Here is a 13,725-nt window from a genome sequence, read left to right as displayed (position 1 = left end):
TAGCTCACTGCGGTGTTGCAGTTACAAAGCAGAGAGGGAGCTTCCCATACTTACCACAACGAAAAATACTCACCGGGATCCGCGAAGCGGATGAGTGACACGTCTGAAACCCTTGCCGGGCGAGGTGAGTGCTGAGGGCCCCACGTTGGGCGCCAGTTGTGGCAGTTCAATACAAGACAGGACACGGCTTTAGGCAAGCAAGCAGGCTGGTCTGCTGACGGGATTGCCCCTGTCAGCTTTTCCACCTCTCTTTTATTTCTCTCCCCCCTGCGCATTACATACTCCGACCGCAAAAGGCACCAACAAAGGAAATAATATGACTTTGATTAATATTCTTATTTACCAGCCTCTATCTACTACAATCTTTGTTCTCAGGCCTTGAGCTTAGGCCAAGGAAGCTTCCCACGGTTGATGTCCTTATTTTGACTTCCCAATGGTCCATGTTCCCATGGTCCATGTCCTTGGACAGAGCAATGTGTGCATCGCTCCTACACAACAGTCAGGGTGTGCCCTGACTGTTTCCAGGTGCATGAACGTTACATGAACTCTTCAGACATGCATGTGTAGAAGGCTCTGTCCTCTTTCTATGCAGGAGGCTGTCCCAGCTCAGGTGGGAAGAGATTTCATTTTAAGCAGGTGGGAGACTGGTACTCATATAGACAGTGCAATGCAGGACCTGGGAGATTTAGTGGTGACACATCTACAGGCTGCCATGCCCCTTTTTTGTCTTTCAGGAAAGACAAAGAGATCAATTATCAGAGGGGTAGGCCTGTTAGTCTGGATTTGTAAAAGCGGCAGAGTCCTGTGGCACTTTATAGACTAACAGACGTATTGGAGCATAAGCTTTCATGAGTGAATACCCACTTCATCGGATGCATGTAGTGGAAATTTCCAGAGGCAGGTATAAATATGCAAGCAAGAATCAGGCTAAGGATAACGAGGTTAGTTCCATTAGAGAGGATGAGGCCCTCTTCTAGCAGTTGAGGTGTGAACACCATGGGAGTAGAAGCTGTTTTTGTCGTTGATGAGCCAGTCACAGTCTGTGTTTAATCCTGAGCTGATGGTGTCCAATTTGCAAATGAACTGAAGCTCAGCAGTTTCTCTTTGAAGTCTGGTCCTGAAGTTTTTCTGCTGCAGGACGGCTACCTTTACATCTGCTATTGTGTCCAGGGAGGTTGAAGTGTTCCCCTACAGGTTTTTATATATTGCCATTCCTAATATCTGATTTGTGCCCATTTGTCCTTTTACGTAGGGACTGTCCAGTTTGGCCGATGTACATAGCAGAGGGGCACTGCTGGCACATGATGGCGTAGATTACACTGGTGGACGTGCAGGTGAATGAACCGGAGATGGTGTGGCGGATCTGGTTAGGTCCTGTGATGGTGTCTCTGGTGTAGATCTGTGGGCAGAGTTGGCATCGAGGTTTGTTGCATGGTGTTAGAGTTAGCGTTAGAGTTACTATGGTGCGGTGTGTCGTTGCTGGTGAGAATATGCTTCAGGTTGGCGGGTTGTCTGTGGGCAAGGACTGGCCTGCCCCCCAAGGCCTGTGTTGCCGGCACCCAGCGCCAGAAGCGAACAACAGCAAGGTTCGTTGCCCGGTGTGTGTCACCCAATAATCACAACGGGGTGGAGAAGCAGAAAAGTTTATTTTCAGCTGCAACAAGGTACAGGGAGAATAGAATCTCAAATCCTGCACACAGAGCAGGAAGTTACACAGCCTTTTATACATCCTTTCTTCAGCATACTTATCCAATAGCAAGCTGCCCTAAGTATCCATATAGCCAGCCAATCCAGTTCCCAGCTAGTTCCCTTGTTCTCTGTACCATCTGTTAAACCATACATAAAGCTGCTTTATTCAGCATTGTTCTTCCATATCTGCCCTGTTTGGCCTTGTTTAGTTTCAGGCAGTCTGACTTTGCAACATCTTGTTGCAGATCCTCAGTATAACTGCTGTGAGTGCCTCCAGGCGAGGGGGGCAAGGACACTTGGGCCTAGTACGCATAACTGCTGCGAGTGCCTCCAGGTGGGGGGGGCGGGGGCGCCAAGGACACTTGGGCCTAGTGCGAGGGGGCTTCATCGACACTCTTGGTCTTCCATCCCCTCGAGTTACCTAGTGGCCATGCCTAGTGTCCCCAACACCTGTGAAAGTGAGGGATCGTTGTCCAGGATGGGTTGTAGATCACTGATGATGCGTTGGAGAGGTTTTAGCTGAGGACTGTATGTGATGGCCAGTGGAGTTCTGTTCGTTTCTTTCTTGGGCTTGTCTTGCAGCAGGAGGCTTCTGGGTACATTTCTGGCTCTGTTGATCTGTTTCCTTATTTCCTTGTGTGGGTATCGTAGTTTTGAGAATGCTTGATGAAGATCTTGTAGTTTTCTGGAAGATCACCAATGCATTGTAGTTTTCTCAGGAAATCAGTGGTGTCACAGAGATAGCTGGGAGTGCTGGTGACGTAGGGTCTGAGTAGAGAGTCCACATATCCAGACAGTCCTTCAGTGAGAGTGCCAATGCCCAAGATGATGGGGCGTCCAGGATTTCCAGGTTTGTGGATCTTGGGTAGTAGATAAAATAACCCCGGTCAGGGCTCTTAGGGTATGTTCATTTGTTCCTGTGTTAGTGTAGGGATTGTCCTGAGTAGATGGTGCAATTTCTTAGTGTATTCCTCAGTGGGATCTGAGGAAAGTGGCCTGTAGAATTTGGTATTGGAGAGTTGTCTGGCAGTCTCCTTTTGGTAGTCAGACCTGTTCATGATGATAACAGCACCTCCTTTATCAGCCTCTTTGATTATAATATCAGGGTTGTTTCTGAGACTGTGGATGGCATTGCGTTCTGCGCGACTTAGGTTATGAGGCAAGTTATGTTGTTTTTCCACAATTTCTGCCTGTGCATGTCGGCGGAAGCATCCTATGTGTAGGTCCAGACTGTCATTTTGACCCTCAGGAGGAGTCCATCTGGAGTTCTTCTTCTTGTGCTGTTTGTGGGACGGTATCTGTGTATCAGTGTGCTGTTCAGTGTTATCTTGAAAGTATTCTTTGAGTTGGAGATGGCGAAAGTAGGCTTCCAGATCACCGCAGAACTGCATCGTGTTTGATGTTCCTCGAGAGGGCGGTTTGAGTTAAGTACACTTTGAAAGCTCTGCTCATGCCAAGGGAGTGACAGCATGTCCTCAGTTTGAGTCAAGGACAAAAATGCTGGGGAGGAAACTGGCTTGATTCTTGTGGAAACTGGAAATGGCCTTGGGAAAATGCCCCAAGACTACATGCTACTTAGACTGGATAGAAAATTCGGTAGGAAAAGAGATACAAGGGCAGCAGACTCTTCCTTCAGGCTCAGGAATGTAAAGGACTCCAAGAAGGCCACCTTCCAAACTGCAGGGTAAAGGTGGGACAGCTGTTAGCAGGATTTCAGATGGAGTGAGCTGAAAGCTAGTGAAGCACCATGTTAAGTTTCCAGGGAGAAACAGGAGATCCTGTCACAGGCCTGAGAAAAGACCGAGAGACTGGGGAGGAACTCCTGGGTGATCCCATTTACAGATCCCTGAGAGACCCTAACGTGGCCACTTGCACCCTGAAAGAACCTGGGGATAAGCATTTATCACATCCAGATTGAAGAAGGCAGGAACCGAAGAGCCCCCTAGCCTTATTTTCCTCTCCCTGAGCCATGATGTAAAGAATCCCCACTGTAATAGGCATCATGGTGCCTGCTCTCCAGGAGACCAAGGGTGTGGTGATAACCCTGCCTGAGGAGCAGTTTGCGGGGTGGGCTGACTGACTGACTGAGCTTTCTTGGGGTCTGGGTTGCGCTCAGAAGGCCTGGAAACACAAGCAACCTGATTGGACATGCCAGCGCAAACTGGAGCTGCTTTGTAGCAGGACCTTCTGAGACCGCTTCCGGCCTGCAGGACCTCCTTCGCTCTGCCCTGCCTTTTTTAGAACTTGTCTGCAGTGAGGTATTGGAGGAGCATTGAAGACACATGGGGAAAGTTCCCTTGGACTTGTGTGCCCAGGCCTGGTGGGTTCAGGGTAACAGTTGCAGATTTTACACATTGACTTTGAATTTGTGAGGAGGGCAGCGGGCTGGTTGGAGCCCACGCGGGCAAAGTACGAGGCTTTAATTTGGAGGCTGAGTGACTCCTCCCCAGTGACCTGCTTAACTAGCCTGCCTTTGGATTGTGGGATGAAAAAGGTTCCTTCAGCCCACAAAGTGCATTCTACCCACACAAAGGATTTTGTGGCTTCTTTGAGGTTTGCGCCAGTTGAGATCCAGCACTACGGCTGGATTGTCCAGTCTTACCAGGACGTGTTGACCTTGAATTTGAGGGGACCTTTGGCTTGATGGCTTCTAACAGCCCTTAGTGCCAGAGAGGCTGTCCACAGACAATCACATTGCTTGAGCTGTAGGTTGTGTATAGGAATCCCCATTCCAGAAGATGAGTCCTTAGTGATATTAAGCCATCAGGAGATAACTCTTCAGCATGTTCTTTCTGCCTTATGCATTTGGATGCCTGGAGGAGGGTACAGCTCCATTTCTGGATGGTTGGGAGAGCGTCAAGTTTCTAATAGGAACAGCGGCAGGGAAACAGCCATTGCCACCATCACCATCGCCTTCCGAAGGCTGGAGAGCCATAACCAGATTGGGTAAAAAAGGATGGAGCTGTAGGGAGAATCGTAGGATGTCATGGATATGTGAACAGACCTCCTTTAAATCTGTCCAGGCTGAAAGGTCACCCAGACTGCTCACTGCTGGACATGAAACCAGATTCTGAGCTCTGCATCAGCACATGTCCGATACACTGTATTAGCTAAAGAAGTTGGCATTTTAGGTCTAGTGCTGAATACATCCTCATGGCTACATGGCCCCTGAGAATTCTCTTGAACATGTTCCTGTATGCAGCCGCTGCCCTGGCACATGGCCTATGGCCTTTACTGCAGCTGAGAAAGCTGCTGCTCAACACTGGAAGAAAGGGAAGAAAATATTAGTTTGGGAGGAGGAGGAGGCGCCAGAGTCCGTGAGACAATTGAGTAACCCATTTGCCCTGTGTCGTGGCTGCCCACGTTTGCTGAAAAAGGAAACTCTTGGTCCTCTGAGTGCCCTGCTTAGAATTGGGAGAAGCTGGTTCAGAAGTGGAAAATGTGGGAGACAGGGATGTTTCTGTCAGACTGATAGGCCTGAGGAAGGAAACGAATGAGGAATCTGTCTCTGGGTTGCTTGTGCTTTCAGGGAGATTAGCAGATGGAGGAGGGAAGGTCAGGGGCTAGACCTGAAAAGTTTTTGAGAACAACTCCTGTCGTTAATCTGTGGTAACATTTTCAGAAGTATCCATGTGACTTAGGAGCCCAAGTCCCACAATGATTTAGGTGCTAGGAGCCTAATGCTCACAGGACAATGTTCACTGCAGTACAGGCAGGCACCTCCAGCTGCAGAGGCAGAAAGGAAAATGACTGGAGGCAGGAAGGGCGGAACTGATAATACCAACGAAGGCTGCTCTCTTCATAACCTGCCTGACTGCAGCAAGGAGGATGAGCTGTCCCATGAGCCCTGAGCCACGGAAACGTTGCTGGCTTTAACATTTTGTGGCTGCCTGACATGAGCGAACTGCCTGGTGTTGTACAGTGTCATCTTTGTGTTCACATGGGTTTATAAAGGGTTCACTCCTTGGGGCAGGTCTGTCATTCCGTTCTGGGTTTGGCACCTACCAGCCCAGTGGGACCTTGGTCTTTAATTCTAGCCCCTAGGTGTTATCACAGTACAAATAACTAATAATGCCAAGCCTCGTAGAGTGGGAAGCATTCTGCTGTCCTTGTGTTTGACACCATAAGTGTTCAGAGCAAGATGCGCTGACTAGTTGATAAATTGAATGTAACTTTGAATCCCAGTGATAAACCGTAGAACAAAAGGCCCCATGTGTGCAGGAGGTTGGGGTTTGGGACGAGGGCTAGTCACTTATCACAGTAGTATCTGAGCTCCTTCCAGTTGCACATTAAACCACATGACCTACATCTATCACATGTCCATTCTGTCATCCCCTGACAGGGAGAAGGGTGTGCAGTAGTGGGTTTTAGTTTGGAGTTTTTGTATTACTAAATATATACCCGTGTGGCTAGACGTTGACGTTAGAGAAGGCAAAGTCAAAGACATTTTCCTTGTACTGTGAGCAGAAGGTGGGGACGGCTGGGATGATCCTTAGTTCCTGGAAAAGTTAATTCCACAGCCTCAGACCAGCCCCTGAGAAAGCTCCATCTCCTGCTCAGGCAAGCTTTACCCTTATTGTAGAGAGCTCCATTGGGCCAGAGGAATATAGTGGTCCACGGAGGTTCCCTCTGTGTAGGACTGAGGCTCTATTGAAGGGTTGGGGAAGCAGTAAGAGGAAGTGGAGAGTCTTATGTCAGCCCTGCTGATTGAGGGAGTGTGTCTGTCATTTGTGAAGTGGGGTCATAGCTTAGAAGCTGTGTTAGAGCTTTGGCTGCTAGTGGACTCCTAGGGAGTAGTTGTGCTAAGAGTAGTCCCTGTGGCACCTTAGAGACTAACAAATTTATTTGGGCATAAGCTTTTGTGGGCTAGAACCCACTTCATCAGATGCATGGAGTGAAAAATACAGGAGCAGGCATAAATACATGAAAAGATGTGAATTGCCTTACCTCACACTTGGTAAGGCAATTCACATCTTTTCATGTATTTATACCTGCTCCTGTATTTTCCACTCCATGCATCTGATGAAGTGGGTACTAGCCCACGAAAGCTTATTCCCCGATACATTTGTTAGTCTCTAAGGTGCCACAAGGACTCCTCGTTGTTTTTGCTGATACAGACTAATACAGCTACCCCTCTGAAACCTGTGCTAAGAGTGTTTCTTCCAACTACGCCTGGCAAGATGAGGGTGACCATTTCTTTTGGATGAAGGGAACTTGCTGCTTGCATCTGCACCAGGCTGCTGTAACGTGGTCTTTGTGGGGCTGTCTCCTAAGGAAACCTGGAAAGTGAAACTGGTGCCGAATTTGGCTGCCTGGATTTTTGGTGGAGCTTCATAGCGGGAGTCCTGGCTCTTTACTGAGTGTTTTATTCTTTACTTGTGGAGTTTGTTTTAAACTATAAAGCTCTAGGGCAGTAGTTCTCAAACTTTTGTACTAATGACCCTTTTCACATAGCAAGCCTTTGAGTGCAACTCCCCTTATAAATTAAAAACACTTTTTAATATATTTAACATCTTTATAAATGCTGGATGCAAAGTGGAGTTTGGGGTGGAGGCTGACGCTCGCGACCCCCCATGTAATAACCTCGCGACTCCCTCAAGGGTCCCAACCCCCAGTTTGAGAATCCCTGCTCTAGGGCCTGGCTCCACAAAGGACTTAAGAACCTAGAAAATCACAGGAATACATAGAGATTCCCAGAGTCTGAATTAGGCACCTAGGCTCCCTATACAATGGGTGGGGAGGGTTAGACATCTAAGACTGGGATCCCCAAAAGCCAGCACACTGTGCAGGGACCTGCATAAGCTAGCTAGTGGAAGATACTGAGGAGAGGGTGTGTTCTAAGCCCTCTCAGGGAGCACCTAGCATCCAGGCTGTAGGGAACTACCTATCTCTGCTTGTGATCCACCACTGGGAACCCCTCTCTGGAGTCCAGCGACTCAAGGATGCAAGTTGTTTCATGTGAGAATTAATTAGTCACCTGCCTGACTCCACACACAATGGCCAGAAAAGGAGGAAGCAGTGGGAGTGCTACCCTTATCACTTTTAGCCCAGTGGTAAGAGCACTCACCTGGGATGTGGGAGACCTGGGTTCTGTTCCCCCCATGCTTGATGCAGAGAAAAGATTTGAACAAGTGTCTCCCACCTCTCAGGAGATGTGCTAACTACTGGGCTTTGGGATATTCTGATGTGGGGCTCCCTGAATCTCTCTTGTTGAAGCCTCTTCCTCTGGCCAGCTTTTGAGTGGGACATGATCCAGTAAGTGGTCTCTGAGCATGCCTGCCAGATTGGGCCCCACAGGTGAGTTAGGTGCTCCTACGCCTGTCTTCTGTCAGGTCGGGGGTTGCTGTGGGGAATCAGGCGGGAGATAGGCACCTTAACCCCCAGAGGGAGGCAGCAGTGTTCATCCCCAGAGGCAGGAATTTAGGTGCCTAGGGAACTTGTACAGCAGAAATGTAGGTACTGAGTGATTTTAGACACCTATGGGATTAGGTGGCAGCTGAGCAGGGGTTTTGTGCATTGCCGTAGCACCTAAAACTGGAACTTAGGCTCCTAAATATGTAACCTTTTTACAATTTTTCATAACATTTTCTTTGCCAGAAGATGCTGTTTGGGTTTCACGAGCCACCCTCTTCAAAGTCCTGGGGGCGCTCTGTGTGGCGTGCGCTGGTATTATTGGAAGCCAGTACATGAATACTCGCACCTGAGACTGGGGTCCCATCGGGCCTGCTCCCTGCCCACAGGTGGGTGTCCTTTGACTCTGCTCTGCCAAGTTACATTTAGCCATTAGCAAATGAATCTGTCCGCAGCGACGTCCCATTAGTAAACCCATTTATCTAACATAGTCTGTACGCCAGATGGAAGCTGGTTAAGTGACTCACACTGTATTCTAAGTAAAATATGCTTAGCAGTTCATTAGATTTTGGCATCCGTAACTAATTACATTTGTAACATCACTCATAGGCACCGACTTTTTGGTTGCAGGGGGTGTTTGACCTCACGCTGCTCTGTGCCCCGCCCCTTCTCTACCCCTTCCCACAAGCCCCCACCTCCGCCTTGGCTCTTCCCACCACTGGCTCCCCCACCCCGCCTCTTCCTGCTCCCTCTCCCCCAGAGCCTCCTGCACACCCTGGAACAGCTGATCGCGGTGCGTGGGAGGCACTGGAAGGGAGGAGGAGGAGCTGATCAGCAGGGCTTCCGGCAGGCGGGAGGTGCTGGGGCAGGTATAAATATGCAAGCAAGAATCAGGCTAGGGATAACTAGGTTAGTTCAGTCAGGGAGGATGAGGCCCTCTCCTAGCAGTTGAAGTGTGAACACCAAGGGAGGTGAACACCAGTTTCTCCTCGCTTGGTGTTCACACCTCAACTGCTAGAAGAAGGCCTCATCCTCCCTGATTGAAATAACGTCCTTATCCTATCAGGTGCCACAGGACTCTTTGCCGCTTTTATAGATCCAGACTAACACGGCTACCCCTCTGATGCTTATAAGGCAGGGGCTCTTACACTGCAATACGCTAATGTCACAGGGACACTGCCCCAACTCAGGGCCTGTTCGTGGCGATAATAGTTTATATGGTCTCTGGCCAGGGCCTTTTATCTGTGGATCTCCCAGCCCTTCAGGAGGCGCTCTGAGTAAAACTCTGTTTCAGTCCGAGAGAGGATGTCCCTTCTTCCTGTTCTAAGTACCTTGGGCCCGATTTTTCTGCCCCGGTTCAAGCCCTTTTGCACCACCCAGTTGGCACAGAGAAGCTGAATCTGGCCCTCAGGATTTCCCCAGCATAGCATAGTTAACGCAGACACCAAATACTCCCCACCCTGCCCTGGTGTGGGGTGGTGCCCAGGGTGGAGCATGTCCATGTTACACTGATTCGCAGCTGGCTCAAGGCATATAGGGACCCTATATTGCTATAGCATCTAGAGGCCAACCAGGTCAGGACCTTGTCGCGCTGTGTAAACCTAGTAAATGACAGCCCCTGTCCCATCCAATGAAGTGAGCTGTAGCTCACAAAAGCTTATGCTCAAATAAATTTGTTAGTCTCTAAGGTGCCACAAATACTCCTTTTCATTATATGCATGTTACTTAGAATACACTGCTGCTATTTCCTAACCTGACGTATGTATTTTCATTTTTTTCCAGATCCTCTGTCTACCTGGATCTCACCTGTCATCCAAAATAAAAAACATCAGCACCTGTTACTGTTTTGTGTTTGTGTTCATACAGAACTTCAAAATTAAGGTTGTTGCAATGAGCTTCTATTATAAAGTCCTATGTTAATCCACCAAGAATTTTGGCTTTGAAAATTGATTTGGTATGAAAGTTACCAGATTTGCTCTGAAGACAAAGGAAAATATTTCTGCAAAGTTTGAAGAAAATGAATAAAACAGTTTTTGAGATACAGATCATTTAAAAAAATACCCCATGTGAAACTAGGCATGTCTAACATTTTCGTTGGATCCCTCTAGCTCACAAAAAGACTTGTTTGTTATCCTTCAAATTTTCATAGAGTTAAATTTCCTGGAAAACACATGCCTTGGCTCTGTTGGGAGAAAATAGATGTAATTAAGCAAACTTTATTAATGTTTTTTGCTGGGACCCAGTTCTGTTCCCATTCCTAAGTATGTGATGCATTGGGGTTTTGTTTGTTTGTTTGTTTTTGGTTATTGACTGCCGTGGGAACAGGACCAGGTACTATAGGTGTGTATGTGAGTAAGTTGATCTCCGTTGGTGGGTTACAGTTTAGAAAGGATATAAGGTTCCTTCTATATCTGAGAGCTAAGCATGGCTTTCTTTTACTTCAAGTTTGGACTGAGTTTAGAGCTTCAAGATCAGGGTTCTGGATCCATCTTCTGCACCCTGTGTGGTTTGTAACTGTGAAGATATAGCCCAGGGGTGGGCAAACTCTTTTTTGGGCCACATCTGGGTATGTATGGTAGGCCATGAATGCTCACGAAATTGGGGGTGGGGGTGAGGGCTCTGGCTGGGGGTGTGGGCTCTGGGGTGGGGCTGGGGATGAGGGGTTGGGGGTGCAGGAAGTTGCTCCGGGCTGGGACGGAGGGGTTCAGAGGGCAGGGGGGATCAGGGCTGGGGCAGGGGGTTAGGGTGCAGGAGGGGATGAGGGGTGCAGGCTCCGGGCGGCGCTTACCTCAAGCAGCTCCCAGAAGCAGTGGCATGTTCCTTCTCCGGCTCCTACGTGGAGGCACACCCAGGCAGTTCTGTACGCTGCCCTGTCCACAGACGCCACCCCTGCAGCTCCCATTGTCTGCGTGTCCCATGTGGAGCCCTCTGGCTGCCCCTACGTGTAGGAGCTGGAGAAGGGACATGCCGCTGCTTCTGGGAGCTGAGCGGGGCAAGCCCTGGACCCCTCTCCCCGGCAGGAACTTGAGGGCTGGATTAAAACGTCTGGAGGGCTGGATACGATCCTTGGGCCGTAGTTTGCCCACCTCTGATACAGCCTCTTCATAGGTAAGGTTACAATGCATTAGAAAGCTGACTTTGATCCCCTTTGTTAGACAAGAAAGAAGGGGGTTAAAAAGACAAACCATCTTGTTTTCACATTTGTAGGGTGGAATGTCAGTGACAATAGAATATTTTCTAAAGTTTTTGAGTAAACTGAGTAAGGGCTTCTTGAGATTAACGTAATTGGAAGTGCCTCCTTTTTGTAATGTGTGGAGGTGTCTGTTGTGTCTGTGTAATCATGCTGGGCCAAGAGAGGGACAATGTACCGCGAGTGTGAAACATAAGTAGATCTTGACAGGGGCTGAAGCAAGAGGCAGTTTTCAACGTTAGGAATAGTAAATGTTTACAAAATTGCCATTATTTGAAAACTAGACATTAGTGTCTGTGAGTGAAACCAAGGAGAAAAAACTTGGTGATCGAGAATTTTCACTGTCAACCTCTGAACTAGCCCAGGTTACTCCTCAAAAGCGAGAGGAAACATCAATGGGAAAATACTGGCCCTTTTGAGATCAATAGAGATTTTTCCCTTGACTAAGGTGGGGCCAGGACTGCACCCTAGGGCAACTCTTCCTGCCTTTCTGGCCAAAGTGCCCCCTTCACCTATGGGTAATACATACTGCGGTCCAGCTGGGGTAACTGGCGTAACTTTTTTGGGGGGAGGGGATAGATAACTCAGTGGTTTGAGCATTGGCCTGGTAAACTCAGGGTTGTGAGTTCAATCCTTGAGGGGGCCATTTAGGGATCTGGGGCAAAAATTGGAGATTGGTCCTGCTTTGAGCAGGGGGTTGGATTAGATGACCTCCTGAGGTCCCTTCCAACCCTGATATTCTAGGAAAATATAAATTCCTTGGAAAAGGTTACATAAGAAGTTTTGGATAAGGCTGGGGACAGAATCCTGCTACAGATTTAAGGCTAGAAAGGAACATTCTGATCATCAAACATAGCACAGGCCAGAGACTTTCACCCAATATTCCTACAGAAAGCTGAATAACTTGTTAGGAGACCCATGTTGTATCCAGTACACCACACTGCCTATCATTGTTTCAAATCTGTGCACTTAGGTCAATGGTCAATTTCAGCTAATACATCCTCTCCACCCTTTTAAGATGATTTGGGAACTACATGTAATAAAGCAATATAAATGTAAAACATTAAAACACAGGTTCAGTAGCCTAACAGTAATGTGGCCTAGGGAGTTAGACATTAGCTGTGGAACCAGGAGAGCCAAGTTGTAGTCTTGGTCTGATGCTTAATCTGCTAAAACTAATGATTTGTGTTCGGAGTGGTGAAGGCCGGCTGTAGGGTGTGTGCATGGCTCACTTAGCTACGTTTGTGTAGCTTGTCAGCTGTGTTTTGAATGTGGCAGGGCTCTGCAGGAACCAAAATTAGTTTAGTGGGCACCACCCACCTCTTTAATTCAATAATTTGTTGACACAACCCATTAATTTAACCCTTTAAAAGCTTTCTTCATTTACTTTACAAAATATAAGAAAATTGTGTGTGCTTACATAGGCAGTGTAGGATTTGTTACCCAGACTTAAAAAGTATGATCAGTAAGAAGACTTTGCAATTACATTGGGCCAGAATTTGATCCCTTTCTCAGCCTTAGTGTCTTACACTATATGAAATCCTTTTGGTGTGAATGAGTCTCGTCTGGAGTGAGGTGCTACTCAGAGCACGTAGGGCTTCAGGGTCTACCCCATAGTGGTTTTCTTCAGTGGTAGAGCTCAAGGTTGTTGTTCATGTTTTCCTGCTGGCCTGACGACAGAGGTTTGAAATGGCCTGCCTAAAATTCTGTGGGCTAGTGGGTAAGATGGGGGTCGACCACCTTAAAGGTCAGGGCTGTCACAAGCTGTACCTCAAATCTCCTATGTCGCTTTCAGCAGGTCATTAAAATGTTGGTTTTCTTATTTCCCAACTGATAAATGCCCATTCCTTTGAGACTAGGGCTGTGCTGGCAGGGCATGGAGGAAGAAGAGTCATTTTGCCACATTTTAGCATTTAATTTCACTTTTGAGAAGTAACCCTGGCTGATTTTTGCAGATTAACAAAAAATATTATCTCACCACATGTGTCCCCTGCACATCAGTTCCACTGATAGAGACTCATATTTAGTATTCAAATAATAGCAATTTCTTAAACATGTTTATTCTTCTTGCCTTTAAAAATTGCCTTTGTCTTGAACCATATTCAGAATCTGCCTGTGTTTTAGATGTAATGGCACACTATGATTTTATTGGGCAGAGTGAGGGAGACAAATATTTTGATACTTTGATACTACATGATTTAGAAGCACGTCTCATTGACTTTCTTTAGGATTTGTGCTCCTAAGTCACTTGGGCACTATGGAAAATTTCATCCAAAAATACTGTTGCACATTTTAGTTGTAAACTCTTCAGGGCAGGGACTTTCAGACTGTTGGTCTGTATAATGCACAGCACAGTGGGGCCCCAATCTCATTGGGCCTTTAGACTTTACTGTAACGACTAATTAATAACACTTTTATCAGAATTTTTCAGAAATTTTTTGAGTGTCAGAGACTTAACTCCTCCTGCTTCCACATGGTGAGGGTTTTCTTTTTAG

The 13,725-nt window shown here is 47.5% G+C and overlaps 1 protein-coding gene across 3 annotated transcripts in view; it reads left to right on the top strand.

Moving 5' to 3' along the window:
* Positions 1-9,881, top strand: part of LOC125623935 (uncharacterized protein C2orf72-like) — a 30,390-nt gene extending 20,509 nt beyond the window's left edge. For 2 of the 3 annotated variants that reach the window (XM_048824094.2, XM_048824093.2), the window contains exons 2-3: positions 8,287-8,429; positions 9,823-9,881. In XM_048824094.2, coding sequence (XP_048680051.1) covers positions 8,287-8,393 — 107 coding nt within the window. In that variant the 3' untranslated portion in view covers positions 8,394-8,429; positions 9,823-9,881. The remainder of the gene's footprint in view (positions 1-8,286; positions 8,430-9,822) is intronic. The other variant, XM_048824095.2, reaches the window with a different exon arrangement.
* The last annotated feature ends 3,844 nt before the right edge of the window (positions 9,882-13,725 follow it).

Source organism: Caretta caretta, chromosome 17, assembly GCF_965140235.1.
Source record: "Caretta caretta isolate rCarCar2 chromosome 17, rCarCar1.hap1, whole genome shotgun sequence".
Taxonomy (NCBI): domain Eukaryota; kingdom Metazoa; phylum Chordata; order Testudines; family Cheloniidae; genus Caretta; species Caretta caretta.
Note: the sequence above shows the minus strand (reverse complement) of the source record. Positions and strands in the feature narration are given on the sequence as shown.